This window comes from Plectropomus leopardus, chromosome 17, assembly GCF_008729295.1.
Source record: "Plectropomus leopardus isolate mb chromosome 17, YSFRI_Pleo_2.0, whole genome shotgun sequence".
Lineage (NCBI taxonomy): Eukaryota > Metazoa > Chordata > Actinopteri > Perciformes > Serranidae > Plectropomus > Plectropomus leopardus.
The window spans coordinates 12,201,068-12,227,168 of NC_056479.1; the positions used below are offsets into that span (position 1 = coordinate 12,201,068).

Consider the following 26,101-nt stretch of genomic DNA (forward strand, 5'->3'; position numbering starts at 1 on the left):
TCTCCCCAACCCCCTGTCAAATCCCACCCGCTGTCCCAAAGGTCCTGTTGATGTGCTAGTCGCTCCTGAACTCCTCTTCAATTTCTGGGAGGTTCTTTTTTTCTCTCCTCAGGGTCTCAGTAAGCGGCCTGGCGCTGCTGGGGGACTCCAGGTTCTTGGGTTCATTGGTGCGGTAGCTGCCCTTCTGCTGGTACGCATAGACATAGATGCTGTACAGGCCTCCGAAGAGCAGCAGCAGTGCCAGGATGACAATGACTGAGGGATAAAAATAGCACAGTCAGAGTTAATCTGCAACACAATGAGGAAAGAGGAGCTTCTAGAAATACTGATGAGGAGCAGGAACAGACTGACTGCATTTTAAATGCTACATTTTCACAGTCAAACTGTTGTGTGTATTTAGGTCTGATGCTATCTATAAAGATAATAAGATAACTCCTGTGTCTTAACGAGCCGTCTCTAACATCCAAGTCCGGTTTCTAATAAAACGTCAAAACGTCACAAAGAAGCTACATCAGCAATACTTAAATACATAAATCCCGTTGTTTGTATTTCTGCAACATCTTTGATGCCATGTGCTTTGTATCTAATTTTATTTTTACAAACTTCACATTCCCACATTCTTCCATCACTGACACTGTCATTTTAAACGTCTGCTCAGCCTATGTATCCCAAGCTACCAAGTTCCTAAAATGTGGTGCTGAAAAATAAGGCCAATGTGAGGTGCCAAAACTGCAGTTCCTCGAAAGGCCACTTGAGGCTGGCTCCAGAAGCACATCAAACACCTTCACACCGATGTTGAAATAAATTTGTTATATTAGGTAAGATGTAAGATGATTTTTTTAGCCATTGAGCTCTTAAACAGAAATGGTTTGTGATTGTGTAATTGTTCAGTGGCGCAGGGTAAAATGGTTGTGTTTTTCATTTTCTAACTGGCTAAGTAGCATCTTAAATCCATCCTGTCAGTCTTTCCTTTTTTGAATGACATACAGACTGATGCTGCCTGTTGGTATGGAGAGTTATTTCCTCTTACACAGGCACAGAACGTACATGCTAGTAAGCTGTTAGCTGTAGTCTTTGCGTTGTGCTCAGGTGCAATTTTTTGGCCAAGACACAGGCAATGTACAGCTATGCAACAGTCAGCCTTCTTGTTCTTTATTGTCAATTTGATGTGTCTGGACCTTTAGAGATACTCCTCACATGCAGCTAACATGATTGTTAAAGGTCATGTCAGCCTCCAAAATGATTCCCTAGATTTGTGATGTGGTCACTTGTTTTACAAGATTGTGACTCTGAGTATTCACAGACCAGCTGCCTCTGAGCCTTGAAGCTGTTGAAGCTGTTGCTTCACAACTAAAGGTTCAGACTTCCTGTCATTTCTGGGTGAAGTTTTAATGTTGCCTCTGTGTTTGCTTGGGTTTCCTGTCACACACCAAAGCAGGTCAGCTGAACTGGTGACATTAAATTGCCTGTAGGTGGGTGTTTGTTTGTCAGTCTGTCAGTGTGTTCACTGCGTAATGGACCGGCAAAATATCTGCAGTGTCTCCCAGCCTTTTCTGCTAATGCATGCTGGGACAGGCCTCAGCCCCTCAGGTTCATACTCTCAATAAATGTTTATAGATAGAGAATGGATCGATACTGCTGATGCCCTTCAAAAGATATACAGCACCAAACACTGAGCAGCAAAAAAGCACACATAATATTTTAAGTAATATTGTCAAATGAAGGATGGATAATGTAAAAACAGATGTCTTTAATCTCCCTGCAACAGAATTTGCACACCAGCAGTTTTGTTTTACAGCCACATTTAAACAAGTGGTGTCATTTTATTCCGAGCAGTATATCAAACAAGGACGATGTCTGATAACCAGGGGGGACAATTGTTTGGATGATTGAAAGGCACACCAATCTTTAATGACACGCTGATGTCCTGCATTAGCATAATACCCCTGAATCTGAATGATCCATTAAGCCGAAGCATCTATCAATGATGAACAGTAAGCTGGGGCCCATGCAGACTAAATATAGCTGATCCGGTAAAGGTCTCAGACAGGGATGGAGCAGAGAGTCTCTCTGCCGCAGTTTAATCCTGAGATTCCAGCCTCTCCTGCTCATCAGGGAGACCTGCTCTAATTTTTCCCTTCGTCTGTAATGCTGCGCCGCAAACCACTCAACCAGTCTCAACACTCCTCTTGTAATAAGGTGCAGCGTTGTCACAGGGATTAAATAAGTGAAGAAGTATATTAAATATTGATGTTTTACAGAAATCCATAGATATAGAGAGGAAAAATGCATTTGTCATATTTCAGCCTCTGTTTCATGCTCTTGTTTTAATGCATTTATGTCTGTGTTTACAGATATGGTCACTTGTTTCACATGAAAATGATGAATGACAAAAAAAAACAAAAAACAATTTCCTAATATTTCTAACTGTCTCATAGCATAGGCAGCTTTTTTTTTTTAAAAAAAATGATCAAAATATGTTTTATTGTATTGTAGACTGTCTTTCTTTGTTGTTGCCTGTTGCTTCTACATGATTCTATTGCCTTGCATTTGGACATTTGTATCATGTGATAAAGGAATAGAGGCGTAATGCACTATTAAAGTTACTGAACTCATTGTAAATGATCTATTTCTAGATATGGTTTATGTATACATTTGTAAGTCTAAGTACATAACAGACATTTTAAAGCGACAAATCATTGGTCTATCTCTTGATTAATATGCCTATTTTACTAAAAATGCATTTTATTCATATACTTAAGTAGATTAAAAAGATATTCTGACTTCAGTTAAATTGAATAAAATATAATCTTAGTTTAGACTAAATAATGCATTAGAAATTACGGACTGTTAAGTTTTCAATGGATGTTTTCTTTTTCTTTTTTTGTCCAACAGACGTTTGAAATTACGCTCAAGCGCCCACACTGGAACCTGACAACGCTGCTCTAATTTAGGATTAGAGGATTTTAGGAAAAAAAGGAAAGAAAATTTCAAACGGCTGATTTGTGTCAGCTGGGAGAGGAGTGAATAAAACAGAAGCAAGGCGGAGAAACAGTTCTTCAAAATGAACTAAATAAACAGCTAAATTTCACATTAGTAGTCTGATTTCTTTAATGCAGCCAGTCAGATATGTAGTATGTGTGTACATAGGGCAATGTCTCACCAGAGAGTAATAAAGAATAGAAAAAACAATAATCTTACCTGTTATCCAAAACAGGCCCAGGTCATCATGGATATAAAAATACTCTGAAAGGAAGAGGTACACAGATAAGTCAATCTCAACAAAATAATATTCTTTTTTGTACTGATGCATTATGGGACATATAAACTCACCTATGGTGGTAAACCAGGGGTCAACTTCCCAAGGTACATAACCCAGGATCGGAGGGAATGCACCACAATTGGACTCAGATACGTAGCCTTGTGTCGTGACAGGAGGGTCTGTTTCATTTGGACGGAATAAGGCCTTTAAAGGTGCGTAGACGTTGTATCTCACCCCAGATATGCAGCCTATGAAGCCTGGAGCATTATGCCTCTGGATCTCATAGTCAATGTCACCGACCTCTGAAAGAGCAAACAACAATAAAACACCAACAACATTCCCACTTAAAATAGCCACAGTATGCCATTCTGCTAAATCTGTGCCTTTTCTGTCCTCAGGACATTATATTCATAAATATGCATGAAAAGTATTTGTATAATATATTCTGTCATTAAGCAATGGGTCCTGTACTTAGTCCTAATTGCAACATGAAGATATAGCATATAAACCTTCTTAAAAAACTAAGATATTTAATCAAAAATCTATAAAAAATACCAAAAACGCTAAAAAAAAAAAAAAAAAAAAAAAAATTAGTATTACGCTTTATCATGAATTTTTTTTTAATCTTTCATAAATATATGTATTACTGTGTGCCACTATTTCCATTTTAAATACAAAATACATAATCTCATTGGATAAGATAATTCATATGTTAATCAAAAAGTACATTTTGGTTGTGTCCACAGCTACATTCGGCCCTGACAAAACATGGCAAACGTATTCAAACAAAATTGTTATGTTACACAAGCACACTGCATTTCAGTAGGGCATTCAGTTCATTCAGTTTAATTCAAAGGGCTTTATTGGTATGGGAAACATTTGTGTTGCCAAAGCAAGTGTAAAATATAAACAAAAAAAAAAGTACATTAAATAAAGATCTAGCGGACTGGTTTTCAGTCAGTCCTGTTGCCCTGACCCCTCTATATAAATTTGGAACATTCCAAAAGTCACCTGATAAACAGGAAGTAACATTGTTTGAATCTACTGAAAGCCATGGACAGAAAAGTAAGTGCACTCACTCTGTCTTCTGTCCTGTTGCCTAAATTACTTCTTAGATGGTACTGTTTTTTTAGATAGTTGAAAAAGTGCTGATGATTTCATGCATTTCCATTGATGTCACGTGACTACATTTTGTGCATTTACTAATGCTCTGCAAAAAACTCAGTCCTGTTTCTCATATGAACCGTCTTCCATGTAAAGACCTTGTGAAGAAAAAAAAAGCCTTAGATCGACCATTACACATTTTTAACAGTTGTGCAGTGCTGAAATAAAGATAAAGAATGAAGTTTAAATTTTAAAATTTACAAAATGAAAAAGGCACAGATTCTGCAGAAAGGCCTGCTGGCAGCACAATAAAAACATAAGGCTTCGTGTTTTCATCAACTCATTGTAAACTAGGTGTTTACCCATCACTCTGCCCAGGAACATGGACTTCGGAGAGTCAAATCGTGCGTCCTCCACTAAGGTTATCTTTTCCACTATGGGCTCCATGTAATCCACCTGTGGGCAGGGGATAATAAGGTAAGATATGGTTATGGTCTTTATTCTGGTGAAGGTGAATGCACAACTGTCAATCACTTTTCGACACATAATCCATTATTTGACTGAAGATAACATTAACCACAGATCAGAGTTTACAGAGTGACAGCAGTGGCAGCATGAACCTGTGTTTTGATGGTTCTGTTGTGTCTGGTTATGTTGACATAGTGGGGATATCCATCTGCCAGGTTTCTGTGAGTCAGCTGGTACTTATGTGTGATGAGCCCCAGCTTATACCTTAGATCTACACTGCCTGTTGGGAGAGAGACAGCAAAACATATCAATAACATGTATTGTTTTAAACAATAACTGCATTACATCTACTAATGTCTTAGTTTTGTGAGTTTCTGAGTCTCTAATCTGTGAAATAAATTAATTTGCTGCCCTAATTGTACTTCAGAAAGTCCAGCTTTCACATTCTCAGACAAATTGTTTCTGAGCTTCTCCTACCGTCGGTCTTGAGGATGATAGCAATATAGTCTTGGACAAAGGAGCTGATGTAGAGCAACACGGCTGGCGTGTGAACGGTGCTGAAGCTGAACTCTATGTCATCTGCTGTGTCATTGTAGCCCAGGCTGAAGTTGTCGTAGTGCGGGTCGATCCAGTTGGCCCACGCTGCTTCGTCTGTGACCGGCTTTTTTCGTATGTTGTATCTCATCCATGAGCCGATCTCAAAGTATGCTCCAATGTCTGAGAAAAGATCATTGTGGAATTAGATATTTTTTGCAAAGTACTGCTGCAGATGATGTTTATTTGATGGTTTTGTCATGGATCTATGATCTCACCTTTATGGCAGTAGAAACCATCAAAAGCTGTGTTGTTGCAGTCACAAGTGTAGGAAGCATAGCCCTCTATACACTGGCCGCTGTTTCTGCATGGTATGGTAGCATTGAGACACTGTCCAGTACAGTTCCTTCTTATACCCTGTTCTTCATTTACTTTGCTCTCGAGATCAAGAGGAACACCGTTCATTCGTAACCCTCGAAGACACCCCAAGAAGGGTCTCAGGGTGCGGTTGGCTGCACCTAGTACAAAGAATACTTTTATCAGCGGTTTTTCAAAGTTTAGAGGGGATACATTAGATATACTGTATGGAGTGCCAGTTTAAATATCCAGAGTTCACCTCAGGAAACTTACCTACTAGGACAGGATGCGTAAACTTCATGGTGACAAAGGTCTGACCTGGAAAACGTGTGACAGCCCAAGGCTGATAATCAACCTTAATCCTAGCCAGCTTCACATTTATCTCGGCCTGAACAAAGTGCCACTCATTGTCATTGAGAGGCACAGGGGAACGTAGTGTCACATTAAGGATGCCGTCGCCAACCATAAATATAAACACAAGGTTATGGGTTGCTGGAAGAGAAAAAAAAGAAAAATTAAGAATTTGCTGTAATTCTTTGATAAATCTTTCAGGTGTAGGAGGAGAGTAGCTCCCTGCTAGTCAACTCACTATTCAACTCTATACGTATGAAGTTTCTAAGTTGGTCATCAGAGTTCTCCAAAAAGACGCCAGGTACACGATAGGTTTTGAAGTGGAAGGAGATGTCAGCACTGGAACCAGGCCTGAAGGTGGGGAAGGTTATGTAGGTGGGCTTGGTGAAGGCAATGGTGTTCCAAATATTTCCTGTGGAATACATTGAAAAAGAAATATATATATTAGAGGTGCGATGATTCCATATTGTCGCACCACTTTAGTAACAATACAATGTTACTGTAATTTTAAACATTTTGCAGTGAGTATTATAATGACATGTATTGCTATTTATTACCATTTTTCAACCATAAATTATGTCCCCAAAGAAAAAAATTGTCAACATCTACGGAGATAAAGTGTCTTACTTCAATCATTTTTATTACAGTAAAATGTGTCTAGTGGAATGAAAAGGCAAGTTTATTACTGTAGTAGGTTACCAAAGTCTTATTTGTAGTTTTTAATATGAATAGTTTAAATAATAAAAATCGAAAAGAAAAAAAAATCATACCAGGTGTCAGTCAAGGGTTTGGATAAAAAAATGATACAGCTGGTATCACAGTATTTTAGTGTGGCAGTGTCATACTGATACACTGATGCCAAGTATCACATTTTTATTACAAATACAAGTTAACGAGGTCAAATAATAAAATAAATTGCTTCTTCAGTCAACTAAATACATTTTGTTGCATTAAAAACAATTTAAGTGTGATGAACAGACTGAAACTTTGTCTTATAAGATAAAACTGATGTTGACAAAGTTTTCCTTTGGGGACATAATTTGCATTTTAATAAAAGTAATAAATCACAATGTATCCCAGTATATGTTATTAAAAATACTCAGCATATTGCAAAACTTTTAAAATCACAATCATATTGTATTGTGACTTAAGAACTGTGATAATATCAAATCTTGGGGCCCCTGATTTCCACTCCTAGCATCTGTGTATCAATGCAATATATATAAAACTACACAACATATCACGATATGAAGCTGTATCAATTTTTCCTTCACCCCTAATATATATCAAAAAAACTTCTTAACCCTTCAACAAGGCTAAACATCACACTGTGCAGGCACAACCCATAATATTTAAGCTCACTGTCGCCATGGCAGCGGAGAGGCCCGACAGTGAAGTGTGCTTCTGAGCCGGTCCTGTTGGTGTCCCCGACTACCACCTTCCTCACAGGCAGATGGTCTTTCCAGTCCAAATAGCCCTTATCTGAGAACCTGAAAAGCCACAGCAGAGACGTAAAACATTCATCCTCAGTGCAAATACAAGCTAAACCTGCACAATGTGTCCCCCACTCACCATTGTCTATAGTCAGCATCACAGTTGCATTGAAACTTGGGGTCAATGCAGGTTTGGTTGATAGCACAGCCGCACTTTTGGACTTCTCTGAATGTTCCGCCCCAGTAATAGTGACTCTCATTGTTACGACCAATCCAGTAACCAAAAGGTCTTCCATCTGTTTTGAAAAAGAAATATTGAGTTAGTTTGCTATTTTTCTCCTTTCCCATGAGCACAAAACCAAATCAATAAGCTGAGTGATGCCACTCACTGGGGGTGTTGAGGAGACGAGACTTGTAGCAGGAGTAGTCAATCCACTGCTCACAGTACATGGAGGTGTTGGCTAGAGCAGTGACTTCATCCCAAGAGGCGTTCCAGTAGTTGACGTCTCCTATATACGGCTGGTCTATTGAACTCCCAGTCACTCTGGTACCATCCACACGGTCATTCAAAATAACTGTCCAAGCTTTATATGCTGTAAAGAGGCATGACAGATACAGGTCATAGTGATTAAATGTTAAAAGGAAGGATGGATGGGAATATTAATGTAAGAAAAATGAAAAGAAATTGAAAGCCTGAATGTGAACAGAGAGGTTAGAGATAGAAAATTCACACTTTCCAACACACACGCAGAGCACAGGGAGAAACAGCTGAACCTATCTTGTTTTATACACCCGTTTTAATTTCCCATGAAATTTCAGCACACATTTCTCATTACAGAAACACGATAACCTGACTCCCCAACTTTTCATTAACAACCCACAGAGGAGCCAGCAAACACTGAACACAGTGCTGATGAAGCTGTATTTTGTTAGTGACAGTGATTACTTACACTTCATTTTGCAGTACACTTCAAATGGTTTCAGCGGTCCGCTCAGATCAGGATCGATGGTGTAGTTTCCAGACCAATACTTGCCACTGAGTCGGTAGGCCTCGCATGACTCTTTATAAACCGCTGTTGGAGAAGTGAGATGATCGATTTGTTGTTATTAGGAAGAAATATGGCATGGGTCAAGTGTAATCAACCGTAAAGAAATACTTATTACAGTTATAAGATTGCCAGCCAGCACTTACACATGTGACACACTTCTCCTTTATAGCCTGTGTTCTCACACACACAGATAAAGTCATCCCAGGACTGGATGCATCTGCCTTCATGTTCACAGGGATTTGGACTACACCTGAAAACAAAACATGCACTTATACTGAGTATTTTGATGTTACAAAATTGAAAGATACAAAAGTGTGTCATTTTCTTCTTTTCATTTCCACATTTTCTACTGTCTCTGTTAGTTGCCACCAGCTCTAAACAAGTGATGTTTCAATCTTAAGACAATTACGTGCCAAAAGCTGCACAAACATCTTGAATGACTTCACATTACTTTGAGGCAATAAAAAAGCCAGGATGATGTAGAAATAATGAATCCTCATAGGAATATGTGTGTTTATATAGGATTATGGTATGATAGCGGCACATAATGACTCAAACAACATAAAAAGATAGATGCAGTTTTTTTCTGCTATTAATTAAATCATTTCAGTCATGTATGCTTTATGCTACATATTGTAAATTAGGTTTTATTTCCTACCTGTCAGTGATGCCACAGGTGCCCAGCAACAGCTCAGCATAGCGCCCCCACTGTCGCTGCAGAATAATGTCGATATCAAGCTGTTCATTGTCTATGAAGATATGCTGCATACAGCCATGGAAGCGGTTCAGTTTGGTTTCACACTTCCTTATTGTGTTGTTGGTTTTCGGACAACCTATGCGCAGGATAGCAAATGTATGAAATTGACAATGCTGACTTGTCAATTGATTTCGTAAGTTGTCAGAAATTATTTTGAAGTCATTGACTCACCTCCAAAAAAGTAGCGGTCCCCTGTGCGAATTGTGAAAGGGTTGGTGATCCTTAGTGGAGAGCCCTCCTCCTCATCAAGTGTGAGAGTCAGCAGGTTGTCTCTGGCAGCCAAATCCACTGTATGCCAGTAGCCATCATTTAGCCTGTAGCCTAAGATTGGAGAAATGATTTCATGTGATATTTCTACTATCAGATCCATTACAGAGATCACATGCATAATGTAATGCACATTTATCCAGACCATTACTGCAATGTGATGCTGTAGATGTTGGCAGCAGTAAAATGTATTTTTGCCACCTAAAGAAATCTATATTATTTTGAGTGTTTGCTATATTTGAAATATTTTCTCGTCGTTACCTTACACAATAACCAATCAAGGCTGCACTAGACAAGCAATTCCTGTGTTTTGCAAGGTAAAATAACTAGAGAAAACAGCTCCAGTTCTTCATCGGAAAATGACATGGGAAAGCAGAGAAAATATTCTTAATACAGCGCACACTTAAACTGATATAGATGTCAAATTGAGGCAGTGTTTGCTTTTATGTACATGACACATGGGAGTTTCTACCTGAAGTTCTTATTTAAAAAAAACAACTGATTTGGTCAGTAGCTATATTGGTCATCTAAAGTGTTTGTTGCTTTTTTTTCTACCCATATTAAACCAAAAGCACAAGAGCACACGTATAGGCTAAAGTGTGTGTTTATCTGCTTTAACATAAACTGCAAATGTCAACATGTCCGGCAACAAGTTAAGCCTCAATCTTTTAGCACAATATGTGCTATGCAGCCATTAAAGAGAATGCATGTTTAAGACCCCTTTTACAGGGTTATCAAATCAGCTGGAAACATTACATTGTTAGATGGAGACAGATGGAGAGTTTTAAGCCATCTCACTAAATTGTAGCATTAACATTAGCTTAGTTAGCTAGCTACAACTGATGAAATCTGTTAGCGACAGTATTCACGATTGTTGGCTAGAAATCAGAGGTCTTCTTTGTCTTACTCTGTCTAAAATCAAGGACCCACTGTTTGAAGAAAATATGAATTTCCAGTAAAGTAAATCTGCTTTTATCACTGTATTGCATATGTGTGTGAGCAGAAGGGAAAGCTTGACAGACACAGCAATACTGACTAGGGGGCAAGGCATAGCAAACCGTCAAAGCCTTTAAATGTATCTTTTTTGTCATTTCTAGTGTGTTAAAAAATTGCATAAGCCCACCTGCAGCAAACTGGATTTTCTTCTTGCCGGGCTGGAATATAGTGACATTGATTTGTCCCTCACTTAGGCCTAGCTCAAGGGCACCCAGGTCATCAGCAAATCTCGTGAACATCAGCAGCCCTGTGTAGTCCCATGAGCGGAACTTAAACTTAACAAACATACGAGTCCTCCTGAAGAAGCCCGGCACCTGCAGGTAGTTGTTGGGCCCAGCGAAAGTCATCGGTTTGAGCAGAATGTCCCTGCAAGCGTAATGCATCTTTTTCTGAGGGTAAGAAAGAGAAATCAGAGCTCATTTACAATGAAAAAAATTTCGCTGATTGCTATTTTTTGTAAGCATTAATGGTGATCATAAGAAACAGTGATAGTGCTGGAATGTTGTACAATGGTTTTTTCAGTGAAGCCCTACTTTTCGTGGGATGCGGATATCAGGGTCTTCTCTCTTAGCTTTGTCGATGATGTTGATGCCATTGATAAAGACATTCTCCAGGCAGCCACGGAAATTTGGTGTAGTGGGCAAGTGAGGCAAATTTTGCTCTATGACACCTCCTACATATAGCTAGGAGAAAGGTATTAAGGCACTCAGTCACCATAACCAACCAGAGAAAATAAATAAATAAATACATGCAATAGGTAAATCTTTAGCGTTTAAGTTAGATCATAACCAGCTTGTAACAAATATTTGGAGAACAATTACTTAGTAAAAGTCATTTGAAAGTGTCCTTCAAAGAACCATTCACTAAAAGAATTCAACATACCGCTCAGTGATCATTTTCTTTGTCTTAGCATTAAGTTTATACATTATAATTAGATAGATATGACCCCTATATGAGGTACCTGATTGTCCAGATCCAGGTGTGTGAACTCTCCTTTACAGATGGCTGTGACTTCATGACTGTCCACTGTGAAGTTCACCTGTCGACCAACACGCTTGATGGTGACATAGTGCCAGTGTAGATTATCAAGAAGGCTGCCAGCAGTCAGCGTAATGCGACCATCAACTTTGTGTATCACACTGCTCCCTGGGAAATAGAGGGAAATAACGGAGAGGTGGGCTAAATATATGGGGGAAAAAAACACAAACCAGCTCTAAAGAATGTAAAACTGAGAGAAACTTCAAGGCTACAGTCAAGAATGAAACCAGCAATGTTGATATCTCTCCCCCACACAACTCAGCTTTATTTCAGGATTAAGAAAAGCCTTCTTCTTTTTGAGATGGATGTCACTGTCATAATTGCCAGTGACATCTCTTCCATAAATTCCAACTTTATGGGTCATCCCTGTGGGAATGTCTGTGTGCAACTTTATTTATCCAACAAACAACTCAGGCTGTACCTAGGCTGATGTGCAGGTAAAGACGACCTTTTTTCAACTCCAAGGTGAAGAGGTCTCCTTGAATCCCCTCACTGTGTAACAACAGACCATCCTGCTCGAGAGTCTTGAAGTTTATGGCGATATGGTCCTCTTGTGTACGGGACCTCTTTCCGGGGTACATGTAGACCACTGAGTCATCCCCATTGTACTGCAGCACATAGGAATCTGGAAGCAAAATTTCAAAAAGGGGTTCACTATTTCAGAAAATCACTGCAGAGGGTGTGAGGGGCATGTTAGTCTTATGTAGCATTTGTTTGAAAGGTTTTAAGAATTATCTGAGTAAACGCCACATGGCACATGTTCTTAGCTCATCGATGTGTTTGCATCTAGGGTATGATGTTCCTGAATATGAATCAGGTGACACTAAGCTTAGTCATTTATTAACAAGGACCATATTGTGGCATATTTTGCGCTTGGATTTAGTGGCATATTATCAAATGATTAAGCACTGTGATTGCAGAATGTCCCTGGATGTGAATCAGAGACAGTAAATCCCTGGGCAGTGTCCATCAGTCATGTTTACCGTAAGAGCAGCCATACAGCTCCAGCCTCACACCGATCTTCCCTCCATTCTCTGTGTTCCAGGCCAGAGGCAGCAGACGAATGTGTTTAGCAGTAAAGGCGTAATGGAAGACATTCCTCTTCACCTGATAATAATTCCAGTTTGCAGGCAGCGTCTGCAAACAGATGAAAGCAGGGATATAGGGAAGAGAGTTATTGAGACACTGCAATGGTGTTAACATCTTATTAAGGGACTGGAGATGAACTGATGATGAGATTAGCTTTGTCAGTGTTGAGAGAGATAATATGCTGTGGTGTCTTTGTTTCTGTGCCAGTGACAATGAATTTAATAGAACACCCACTGAATAGGATCAGCTGTAAAGATTACATTTGACTAGTTAATCCACACTTCATCCCTGTTATGGCCCTCATCCCGCCCCAGCCATGCTGGCTCACTGACACCTACAGAGTTTCCTCCTTTCATGATGTACGGTGTCCAGGAATCTGGTCGGTCTCCATAGAGCAGGGTGTACTTGGTGATCCAGTCATAGGAGTTGAAGGTCCCCTGGGTGGCGATGGCCACCAGTCGATACTTCCTGCCCAGGTCTACCTGCAGCCATGGCTGTCTGTCCCTGGGGGATGGAGACCACCCACTGCTGCCTGAGGGAGGGAAGAGGAGTGTTTGACAAATACAGTTTGATTGGGATGAGATCATGAAAAAAGGAGCTGTGACATCAACTGAACTATTGGCAGCCATTTTAAACTGCTGTCAATTTTGGGGTGAGTACCTTAATAATCAAACAAATTTAGTATTCTGCAGATTACCCAATATAATTCTAATATATTTATCTAATTGTGGCTACATACTTATACTAGTACGAGACTCAGATGAGGAGTCTGTTGTGAACCACAATCAGCGACAAGCAGCTGTTTTAGAATAGTAAGTGTAGTGAACATCTTTTATATTATTTTTGTACTTTTTTATCCCGCTCTTTGTAATGACAAGTCCGCTCTGTGCTGGAGGTTTCAGGTTTCTTTGCTGTTGTTGTGTCAAAGTCTGTTTACCCTTTGATTTACCCTTTACCCTTCCCATATTAAACAGTGATTAAATTTTGTATTAGTGATGTACCTAATATAGCTTCTCTGGCATCATTGAATCTTAGATTTTGGGGAAGTACACATGCATCGCCCCCCTCAGTACAGTAGAGGAATGCAAAAATACCTCTCTATGACAAACTTTGCTTGGATACAAGTCAGTGTGCTATAGCCAAGTTCATTACTTTTAGGGGACAAAAACATAATAACACTTTATTTAACAGAGGAGGACTTTAATTAAGATCCCCGAGGCATTTAACAAGTCCCCAACTTTGACATATAGTACAGATACTGCAGTATCTGAAAGTTTAGTTTTTTCCACTGGAGGAATAACTCTTTGACATAATGAGCACTAATAATATTATCATGCCTAAATCGACCAGAGTTGCTTTTCCTGAAGTGCAACTGAATGCAGATGTCCACCAACAATATGTCAGTAATATATCAAAATTCTGTGCAATTACTGCAACAGAGCAGCTCAAAATGGCATTAAAAGTAAAACAGATCCTGTAAAAAAGGGTATTCATTGAATCATGCCCAGGCGGGCATCACATTTGGTGGTGTCTGGATACTGTTAGAGATAGAAACACTAGCCATGCAGCACACCAGAACCAAACCCAATATCAGATCTCTGTCAGCTTTATATTTAGAGTAAAAGAACAAAAGTCTATACACAGACCTTCATCTTCTATAGACATAGATTTAAGGTTTATATATTAATAATACATGTATTTGTCTGTAGCACAGGGCTTTCATTTTGATGCAATTAGAGACATTTCCATTTTAAATTGATGCAGAAAAGGCACAGATTTTTGCATAAAAATTCACCAGAATCCAAGAAAGTAAGTGTTTGGTGCTCCAGATTTCCTTGGGAGAATCCCCAACCCCTATTTCATATGTGTAGAACCCCCAAATGTTGAAACAAAACCTACACCCTCGCTAGATGTCATATCAGTTCCCCTCACATGGACCAAACTGTCAGTCTCCTGCTGTTTAGACTGCGAACCATGACAGAATGCACAAACCATAAACTTGAGATACATGATAAGTTAAAACATCCACAATTAGAATGTCTGTAAGATGAATGTTGTGAATTAACTCAACAACAATTAGGAATTAGGAACTTACCGTATAATTTGGCAAAATTTGCAGAGTACAGAAAGTTATATCTGGAAGAGGCCAGGAAGGAGGAGGCATAGAGGTTGGAGATCAGCGGATCAACACATTCTCCTGCAGTGACAATGAGGAAGACATCAAGGTCAGGAGTTATTTAACACTTCTCATAATTCAGCATCCATACATTTCTTTCAAAATGCTGCGGTTCTTGGCAACAAAGACTGGCCCAGCTGCACAGCTTGATAAGAAAAGAATATTTGCAGTTTAATTAGAAGCTTGTGTATGCCCCATTAGACATAAAAAATTTGGTTGGATCAATCCAATTGAATTCAAAGCGTAACACAAACATGTTTACTCTTTCTGCTGGTGAAGTTATACAGATCGTGAAGTCATAGATTAATATTCCACAGTAAAGCACAGTTCATAAATAGCCTCCTTATAAGGTGGGGGGCCAAGATTTATGAATCTAAGTGTCCTGACATCCGCATCATCTGCATGCATCATCTTTGCATCTCTTCTGAGGTTGGGTGGATCGAGTGGTGAAATATGAGACTGACAGCTCGTGATTATGCATGCTATCTATGAGATAAACTATTGTGAATGTCATGCGGTTACACAACACCCCCTTCCTATTTCAAAAGAGGTCTGATCTTGCACCGTTCGGTGTTGCAGAGGCAGAATAAAAATGACGCTGCTGCGTCACATGGATGTCTTTCTGTGTGTGTGTGTGTGTGTGTGTGTGTGTGTGTGTGTACGTGCCTGCCTATCAGTGCCTGCATGTGTGTATATTTCAGCGTGATTTCTTGAAAAAGTATGCAGTGCCATGGGCAGGAAAGTCGAAAGGCAAACTGAGACTGTTGCTTTGTCATGCTGAGATCTTGCTATTCTGCATGTGGCTATGAGACTGATAGGACCGTCACCCATCTGCTCAGGCTCGCTCCCCAGCCCACGGCTATTAAAACTGACCATAATTCTACCTAATCTCACTTGTGCCACTGCTGAGGATGAATGTGTGATGCCCTCACCTCAAGCTGCAAGAGAAACACTGTCTCATTTTAAGTGCCTAAGTATGCTCCCAAAAGATTTAATATAGATAGGCTAAGAAATACAGATGGATTGGGTTTTGCTAGAATATTAATGTAGGTAGATTGAAAGAAATTATCTGTGAGCACAGGACCAGCTTAAATAGGAATAAGGTATATTACAGAAGCTCTGATCTGACCTCTTCCTCCTCCCTGAATCAGTGTAATCCCCTCTAAATTTTTGGAGTTGTTAACCAGTAAACAGGAGGTCTGGCATTCTAAATTCCTGTTCGTATAATCACAGGTCATGGAGCACAAGAGAAAAGGCATTAGACAGTGACTAGAAACACAAAACGTTAACAGAATTAGTATGCAGTCTGCAGATGGAGCAAGATGAGGAAGGCTACTGCTGCATAGACTCAAATTTTAAATAACTTTGTCAGGGGGTTAGCAAACTGAGTGATCACACAGCAACTCCTGCAGAAATGAGGAAGTAGAGGGCTTTCATCCAGCGCTCTACGCTACCTTAAATAAAGCATGAAACACTCGCTAGCAATTTTACAGCACGAATACACCATTTTCTGCCTCATTCCATGAGAATGAGTTTGTCACATGAGCATGAGTTCTGTCACCTTTCGTGCAAGGACACGCTGCACATTAAGGTGGAGGAAATGTGCTGAGCAAGTGAAATGTGACCTTGACTTTGTGCCTCCGTGTGCCTCCCTGAAAGGCTTTCTCACCATCTCTGCCGTGCTGCAGTTGATTGAAAAAAGATTTCTGCCGCATCACTCCATTACACTGTGGAGGCTTTTCAAATGATATCACTGCTCCAGTGGCTTTCCAAACAAAAATGTTTAGTTGCTTTGTGCTGCAGTTACACAGGCAAGGCTCATTTGCTGCAAATGTCTTAAGGTGCACTGATTTGTTTTAATTCTTCAACTGCTAGTGAAAGGTGAGGAGTTTGACTTTAAATGTGGAGCTCCATCCCAGAATTCGGCAGGTTAACCAAGGCCACGAAGCTCCTCCTTATGGCAAGACTGTCACGCACTCCACACCCCCACCTATTCAACATCTTGCTTCGTCTCCCTCACTCTGAGTCCTCTTTCTCCTTTTATCTCCAAAAAATAATCCACTCTCTCTTGCTCTCACTGCATCCCATTACCTCATACTCTCGCTCATCATCTTGCTATTTTTTACTTCTCTCTGCTCTCTCTCTCTCTCTCTCTGTCTCTCTGTCTCTCTCTCTCTCTCTCCCCAAGTGGGCGTTGTCATGATGCAGTAGCTTAAGTGTACCTGAAGCCTGTGCAGAGCATCCAGTCACCAGGTTTTCACCCCTCTCCTTGTGATCCCTCCCTCTCTTCTCTGCACCACACAGAGTCTCTTTCTCGGTTTAGCATTAAGGAGCTGTGGGGAACAGCGTGGCTACGTAGAGCTCTAGCACCACTTGCTGAATCATCAGTCTGCTGTAAGTGTAGGCTGGCCCGTCTGGGCTGACACGTCATTACTGCTGGTTACATACAGTATGCAGAGACGCACCTCCTTTGCCTGTCACTAGCCTGTGATGCATGACAGCTGAGGAGTCAGACAGCAAAACCCTGTATGTGTACAACTGAATGCAGATGTCCACCGACAATATGTCAAAATACTGTTGCCATTACTGCAACAGAACAGCACAAAGGGGCAGTAGCAAGTGTAGCAGGCTCTGTTAAAGGGGTTTTAATTATTCAGTCATCCCCGAGCAGGCATCCCAGTGGGTGGTGTCTGGATACTGTTAGAGATAAAAACACAAACCATGCATCACAGCCGCCCCAAACTCAATTTCAAATCTATCAGCTTAATATTCTGAGTAAAAAACAGAAGTCTCCACACAGAAAAGCATGTGCTAGATCAGGGGTTCCCAACTGGTGGGGTGCGGTCCAAAATTGGTACATGGGTAAATTCTGAATGGACTGCAAGTGACTACCAAATATGTCAAGTTTGTAAAAAACATACTTTATTTTGAATTTCTGGCACAAGGCTTTTAATTTGAAGTGCAATTTCCTGCTGTTCAGATATCCTACTATTTTATTGCCCTGTTCTTGGTATTATTAACATGATGTGCCTTTGCAGCACTTTGATGTTATGGATCTTATAGCAATAAGATGCACTTTTTTGTTGCAGGAGTATTACTAAGTTTTAAGTAATTGTACTTTATTCTTGCAATGTTTTATTCAATTGTGTCCTGTGCCCACATGTTGTGTGCATTTTGTGAAATAAAATTGAATTTAATTTTTCTAATGTGTGGACCTTAAACCAGTGGCTAAGGACAAAATCTGGACCCCATGGCTGGACCAGTTGGAAACGACTGTTCTAGATACCATAGGCATAGATTTCAATATTTAGGACATGAGCATTTGCCCCCCATTCAAGTAGCAGAGGACTTGTATTTTCATGAAATTAAAGTCATTTTCTCATTAAACTGATGCAAAGGAGTATAAAACAATGCAGAAAAATGATTAAAATGCAGGATATCAAGTTTTTATTGCTCAACATTTCTTTGTGAGGGCCCCCATCCTCCATCTTTATGTGTCCCCCCAAATGTTGGATCAAAACCTTACACCATTGTTACATATCATATCAAATCCCTTCACATGGACCAAACTGTCACTCCCCTGCTACTTGGACTGCAAACCACGCATAAACCATCACAACCTCCTCATCCACATCCAAACACGCACTTTGTAGGGTGTGCCTCAGCCCCACCCCAGGCTGGGTCACTGTCCTGGGAAATTTGAGGCTCCATTTTAATCTGGCAGAGCTCCACTGTGCACTTAAACACAGCAGATATACAGTCAGCCTGGCCAATAAACAGGATCTACAACAAGCCAAACCCACAGGCCCCCACTTACTGGATAGTATTTGATGATCCAATGACGTTCACAAACTTCCACTCAGTTGCAGTCTTTGCTGCTCATTCACTTTTTAAATCTCTTAACACTACAGTAAGATACTGCCACTCACTTCCCAGCATGCCATGTGGCAGATCTCAGTGATCAGCAGCAGCATGGCATCATATGTAATGCAAACCACCTCAGGAATGTCATTCCCCTGCAATAACTTCTCAGAAAGAGATCAGAAAGTGGATCCATTTTCATTAAGTGCCAGAACTAATGCTGTGAACCTGCTTAAGTTTGTTTAACCAAATTGCAGCTATCAATAAGAAGTCACATGATAAAGCATCCCACCTCTCTGATCTCCCACTGATATAAAAAACTAATGAGTCATGCAATGCACTGTTTGGGGTAAATTAAAAGTAAATACCCTGTGAGGTCATCCTGGCACTGACATCACGCTCAAAGCTTATTTATATGCACACAAGCTCTGTGATAGAAGGATGGATGGCACCTCATCGAACCCCAATTTTAGCCCCCAAACACAGCCCCACCTCTGTCCAGCTAAACCCATCACATGACTGCTTCACTGATCTTACAGTGAATAATGACTGCCTTGCCAGTTGAATCCACGCTCGTCGTGTGCAGGATGCGGGGATTTTTAGGGACAGGTGGTGGGAACACGGGCTTCCCAAAAAAAGTACTGCAGTGGGCTGGTCCCGGTCAGGACGCTGTGCCCTGCTCTCTCAACCGCCACTTTGAAAATCTGTTCCACGGATTTTTCACCCAACAACAACACACACGGTCAAAACGATACGGATATTATTATCAGAAACAAAATATACTCTGCATGCATCGTGCTTGGCAAAGAAGTCGAGACTTCTTTGCGGACACACGGTGCAGAAACTTGCGTGCTGCAGCACTGCAATGCAGACAGTCCAGCGCGATGGGGACAACCATGCGCACCTCCTGCAGGACCGACTCGCTTTGCCTCAACACTTTTTTTTTGTGTGTGTGATCCCACAAAACAACGCTTTACTAAAATCGCAATAGCCAAGACAAGCAGTGAAATTTAATGACCTGTGTTTTAAAGGCTGTCTGGATTTATCGCAACGTGTGCTGCCCTTCAACGATCTCAACACCCCGGGCTATACATTCTGCCCTCCGGTGGTATTTTCCGTTTATAATCTTGCAACTTTTTCTAAGCATATTGATCAGACGCTAAACATTATGCAGATAAGCCATGTATACACACTTTGACATATTTTAATCATATCATAGCAGCCCATAACACATGAACAATTGCTGTTTCACAAGACTTACGTGATGAGCAATGTTGAAAACCCAAAAATAAGAGGCATATGCTCAGTATTTTGCAAGTCATCCTTCACTTTAGGACACGTTTCTCCGCACAGGCTATTTTAATTAGATCGTAGATTGTTCTGCAGCATCCTCTCAACCCCCTTTTAGCCCAACTTTAACTCGCGCAGCTCCAACTCCTCTTCCCGGGATCTCGGGCAGCCTCTACCGGGGCGGGGACGCGCATCGGATGCTGGTGCTGATGCTGCGCTTCGCCGAGAGCGCGCACTTCTTCTTTTATATCCTTTAAACTGTTTAATTCACATGACCGTCATGTAATGGTGAGGCTCCTGTTTGATATGATCTAATTCAACATAGAGCAGAGGGCTTGTAGGCCAGGCGGAATCTGTGCCGTCCCCTCCGTAAGATGCTGGATGCAGTGGAGACTGGAAGGGAGGAAGGGGGAAAAACTTTTTCAGTCCGCAGTAGAGTGATGGTATTTTTCCAGAACAATTAACAATCATACGAAGTTGTCTCCAGTCTCAAAATAAGTCTTGTAGAACTGTTCAAAAACAACAATTTTCCATCTGGGATTTGGATCCTAGCATTAGCTGACTAAAGATATATTCCTCTTCTCTTCTTCCTTGGCATCTCATATCGTCCTCTGGCACACTTTTCGTGGCTGCCAGCTGGAGTGCACTGCACTAGTGAGGGGATGGTTAAGAAGTTTTTCTCTCCAGGAACAGCAGATCTGAACTTGAACCCCAAAATAGAGTCCGTAATATCCTATATCAGCAGCAGAAGCACATAGAATGACAATCACAGCAAACCAGCCGGCTGCACAGTTCTGCTGGGTGTCTTTATGACCTTGTCCAGGTACTCGGTCTGTGCCAGTGAATTCACAAACATGCCCAGAACAGAACAGGTTACAGGATGATGATGCCAGCTGTGCCTGAACTTATCCACATGCGCACACGCACACACACACACACACACATGGGGATGGGGGCGGGGTGAGTCTGAGGCAGAGGGGGATTTGTGGCAATGGGTGGCACATTGACCACAAAATAAAAAGGCTTTGGGATTAAGAAGTGGGTTTATGGGACGGCAGTGTGTCAGTGATGATGTGAGATTGAATGCCTGGGCCAGCGTGGGATTTACCGTGTTTTCAATCAAATCAGATTGTCAGTTTGTAAGCTCCCTGACGCTGGCTTCCCTCTTGAAATACCGTAAGAGTATAGAATTATGTCTGCAGAGAGAAGACAATGGCAAACAGAAGAGAGTGACATGGGAGAGAAAAGTAGGACATCAAATCAGCAGGGAAACTGGCTGCAGCTGTGGCTTATTCATGCACCGCAAAGGTATTTACCTGACAAGAGACGGGTACAAAAATGATTTGGTATTCCTCAAGTGTTCTGGATATTTAGTTTTTTTTTAATCAATAGCCTACAGTGATCCATATAATTTTACAGATGTACTTACACAAAGAAGGTGCAATGACATTTAAAGTGTGTGGTTATAGTTTGTAAATAGTCATTTTGCTGTGTTAAAGGTAAAAAAAAAAAAAAAGCAGGCAAAGAGCATTATTTTATTTCTTAGGTGGGTTGTCTCTGTCAGAATATGAGACAACATTCAAAACAAATGTAATCTTCTGATATCTGCTCTTCTGTTGCCTTCTGATAACATGTGCAGTCAACACAAACACATGCACGCCCTAACTCCCACACATCTGCACCTAGCTTATAGTTGTGAGGGTTTGTAGGCCTTATCGCCATCTGTTTCCCAATTGACCTTTTATTTTTGACCTTCAAGTAACCATAGAGACCAGTTCAGAGGAGACCTAATAAGGTCTGCTGAGGTCAAACTACTCATCTGGGGAAAAAAACAACACAAAAGCTCATGCGATGAACTGATTACCAAGAGCAACCACAGGCAGAATTTCCAGCAAATATTATGCAGGCTTTCAAATGCCAAGCTCACTCAAAAAGTCATTTTGGCATCATTTTTTGCTGCAAAATATACCCAGCTTATATGAAAATCAGTCTTATAATGCTTGTATTTTTCCTCATGAGAATAGCTCTGCCAAAGGGTGATTATATAATAATTCCACCTACTCACAATGAAAGCTGAAATGTATATATTTATTTTTTTTATTTAACAAACTCACACATAGTATACTCATTTAACATCACCATCAACACCTGAAAAAAGTGCAGTATATATACACATTTATATACACACACAACAGAAAAATCCTACCTCAAAGTAACAGAAACTATATACGTATGCAAATGTATAAAAATTAATTGTATAATTGTATGTGGGTATGACAAAAAATAAATAAGCCAGCGCCTTCCAGGGACAAGCAAGTTAGAGTCCATATAGGAAGCAATTAAAGGGTTTCCAAAATCCCCCAAATTTATTTGATTTGTGAATGAGTTGATGAGTGATTTTCTCCAGAGTGAGAAGAGCCCATATCTGTGTTATCAGACTGAAGTGCTTAAAAAATATCTTAAAATAAGGCAGAAGACTAAATGAATTCACTCTGCATTCAGCTGTAACTGTAGGCAATATAAATTACTTAATACTAAACTAATTATATAACCTCACGGGTGGACATTTTTAAGAATGAAATTTTACATGTGAGTCAATACAGGATTAAATATCTTGTTTAAACCAATTAATTAAATTTTAATGGAAACAGAAATTCCGATGAGAAGTAGTAATAAGGAGTAATGTGAATCAAAAGATTGACAAACTTTATCTTTTTTTTTTTTTGCAAATTGTGAATCTTTCTCTCTCTCTCTTTTCTCTTTCTTTCTTGTGCATTTGAGCTATATTTGCATTTTGTAGTTTGCAGCAGCAGCTTCCGAGTCAAACCGCAGCCCACCACTAGATGTCAGATAAAGCTCAGACATGGATCTCTGCTTCCCACGCATGACGTCAGCTTGCACCACTTGACTGATAAGCTGTTGTCCAATTCTCCCTGGCAGTCTATTCATCACTTAAGTTTAATCTGCAGGTCTTTTAATCATGTGTCATGTTGCCAAAAATGCACTGAACTAACACATACATTATAAATGGGTTAATGGAATTAGGCTGACAGGACAAGATGCCACATAATTTGTGAATAAATTACTAAAAGGTAGCTGAAAATATGCACATGCGCCAAGAGATACAATCTTCTTTTACACTTTATCTCTTCATACAACTTTAAACTAATTGAAACACAAACACACACATCCCATAAAAGGTCACACCCTCTGCATCTTCCTCTAAATTCTTTCAAAAACACACACATGCACAAACAAACCCACAGGTGGAGACCTGCGATGGCCTTGTTTCTCACAGGGATTTTTTTTGGGATCAGATTGTACTTTGGTCTGCCCCCATTAGTATTGTGTGTATTTTCCATAGGGGTGCCACTGTACACTGCATAGGACATGTGCTGAGAGTAGGGGCATGAAAACACTCATGGATACGCAGACATTCTCACACATAGACATTAACTGCCAAAACCCACAACCACCAGCACACAAACACTCCTGCTCACAAACAGGGGTCAAGTCATGATTCATGCCCAGATGTTTCCAAGAGATAATGTTGCTGATCTGTTGTCATGGCTGAGTGCTGCTTGTCATGAAGATGGATGAAGGAATCTGTCAAGTTTTGTGTGAAGAGCACTTGCTTTATTTGCATGTATCTTATATGTCAAACACAAAACAGTAGTAAGTAACGCTGACAGTGGTTGGTTTGAAAATGTGTGTTAGATTCAGCAAGGTTGTATTCTTGTTTGACTTTAAGACAGGTGTTTAATTTTGCCATCATGCACCAACAGTATGGGAACCTGATGTCCCTGCATACTGGCGGGTGAGCTGCAGTAGACAGGGCTATTAAAGCAGCATGCTCTCAGGTGTCCATACACTGGTATGACCCCCTGCTGGCGAGGGCCAATCCTGGCTGAAAATAGGCCTAGATGGGGAAGCCCAGACTGGGAACCCACCTCAGAAGATCTCCCACCAATGTTAGCTCAACTGGTGTGTCTGAGACAGCTGCTTCAACCTGTTGGACCACTCACACTCTAGAGTGGACACACCAAATGACTCAATTTAGGACACAGACCAGGGGTGATGTGACTGTTACAAAACCAAGTGACATTGGCTTCTGCTCTCTTTTGATCTTACTTTAAAGGAATATTTTGCCATTTAGGGAAATAATTAGCTTTCTTGTCTGGCAGTATATGGGAAAAATAATCTCAGTCTCATGTCAGCATTTTAATTTTGCCATTTTTATCTCTTTTGTACCTTTTTTGATCGTTTGAGTTTTAGTGTTTTCTGCACTAATTATTTAATGTTTTATGATTTTATTATTTAGCTAACAGAGATATGGACTTGATTCCCATGACCTGGACTTGAGTCACAAATGATTACTTTTGACTCAACTTGACAAATTCAAAAAAGACTTATTACTCAACTTGGACTTTACCACCAATGACTTGAGACTTCACTTGGACTTGAGAATGCTTGATACTTTCCCCCAAGCTCACAGATAAAAAGTGTGCTACAAGTCAGTTTATTGCCAGTATGACAACACTTAATTCCCAAGATCTACTTTTTTAACCAATTTGACAGCATCCAGTTAAGTGGGAAGAGAGAATCATGAAGACCTAGCTTTGCATTATTGAGCACCAGTTTTTTAAAAAAAAAATGGTACCAAAGGTAGTTTTGTTGCATACAAAACCAATGTGTTGGTCAACAAAAAAAACTGCAGTATTTCAAAAAAATAAATACAATTTTTAACAGCATTCATGATTTTTGTAAATTTATACGCTATTATTATTCTGTTGTTAAAATGACATTAGATTTGGCAAAGAGTGCATTCTGACTTATCTATGGCTTGAAACTCAAAGTGTAGTGCTTGGGATTTGACGTGGGACTTGTCAGTCTTGACTTGGGACTAGACTTGCGATTTGCCTGTCTTCTGTTGGGTCTTGAATACAAAGACTTAGGGTTAGGGTATGCTGTGTTCACACTACAAACAACAACACAACAGCATGGCCAGCTACATTATTGGCGAATCACTGTTGACGTGTTGCTCATGCGCTCATTTACGTAGTTACGTCGTCACAGGCTTATGTATCTACTACTTGTCACAAAACACCTCGACTTAACGTCTGTTAAGTTTGTGTTTGGTCAAAAAATATCTATACCTTTTTTCAATGTCTGAGGCCCATTTTACCACCACATTTCACCGCCCCATTGCATTCCTGTATACACCGTAATGCACAGAAAATGCTAGGTAACTGAGCTAAATACAGCTAGAAACACAAAAACATGATTGATCGACACTTAACTGCATAATTCGAGCACTGAAAAAAGATCAGATCAGATTCCACTTCACTCAGTTAAAACAGCTGAGTGATGCCTGCGTGTTGAAAGTCATGACACCTACTATTGCTGTGACTGACCCATCTTTACACACATAAACAGACTGCAGACTCTTGTTTTTGAACATAAACATGCTCACATACATTTATTTATTCACAGATGTGACGTAGAAGATATACGCACAATGACAGCACCACAAAGACAACAGCACTGACACCTGCATTAAGTTTAAATACCGAAAACAGCTGCAGCTTAGTGGAGATGCATGGAGCTGAGACACTTTTGTTTCTCATGTTTGCTGCCAGCTTGAACAAACACACACACACACACACACACACACACACATTCACATACACATACACATACACACCACTGGGTTGTGTTTCTCTCATTCAGCAGACAAGCCGCAGTTATTTAGTCTGCCTCCCAGTTTGTTTGCACACTGTCTTCTCTCTTTTGTTGCTTTGCCTTGGGCTTTGTTTGATGTTAACTGCTGACTGTAGCAAATGACAGTTGCAGCTGGGAGGATGATGAGTGAGGATGAAAATGGTCACGCCAAGCGACAAAGTATGAAGGTGGTCAGGTTGGTTAAACAGCACTGTTTCAGTGTGTTCAAAAAGCGACAATTGAATGGTTGTCTTCACATCCAGTTACAAGAGGACACTGGGAAGTCATCCAAACTATAGTAACTTGGAAAAGTTAAAGGGATGGTTCACCCCAAAATCCAAGATACAT

The 26,101-nt window shown here is 40.3% G+C and overlaps 1 protein-coding gene across 1 annotated transcript; it reads right to left on the reverse strand.

Annotated features, from left to right (window-relative positions):
* Window positions 1-43: 43 nt before the first annotated feature.
* On the reverse strand, window positions 44-20,539 carry cntnap1 (contactin associated protein 1). Its single transcript, XM_042505239.1, has 24 exons — window positions 20,004-20,539; window positions 14,801-14,902; window positions 13,044-13,237; window positions 12,600-12,753; window positions 12,038-12,241; window positions 11,540-11,724; window positions 11,112-11,261; window positions 10,706-10,967; window positions 9,487-9,636; window positions 9,217-9,391; window positions 8,702-8,808; window positions 8,460-8,582; window positions 7,899-8,102; window positions 7,649-7,805; window positions 7,439-7,566; window positions 6,315-6,488; window positions 5,999-6,217; window positions 5,647-5,886; window positions 5,312-5,551; window positions 4,987-5,114; window positions 4,729-4,822; window positions 3,334-3,564; window positions 3,202-3,246; window positions 44-255 (listed from the first exon to the last, which is right to left on the reverse strand). The coding sequence occupies exons 1-24, from the start codon at window positions 20,062-20,064 to the stop codon at window positions 56-58; spliced, it is 3,927 nt and encodes a 1,308-aa protein (XP_042361173.1). The 5' UTR covers window positions 20,065-20,539; the 3' UTR covers window positions 44-55.
* Window positions 20,540-26,101: the final 5,562 nt, after the last annotated feature.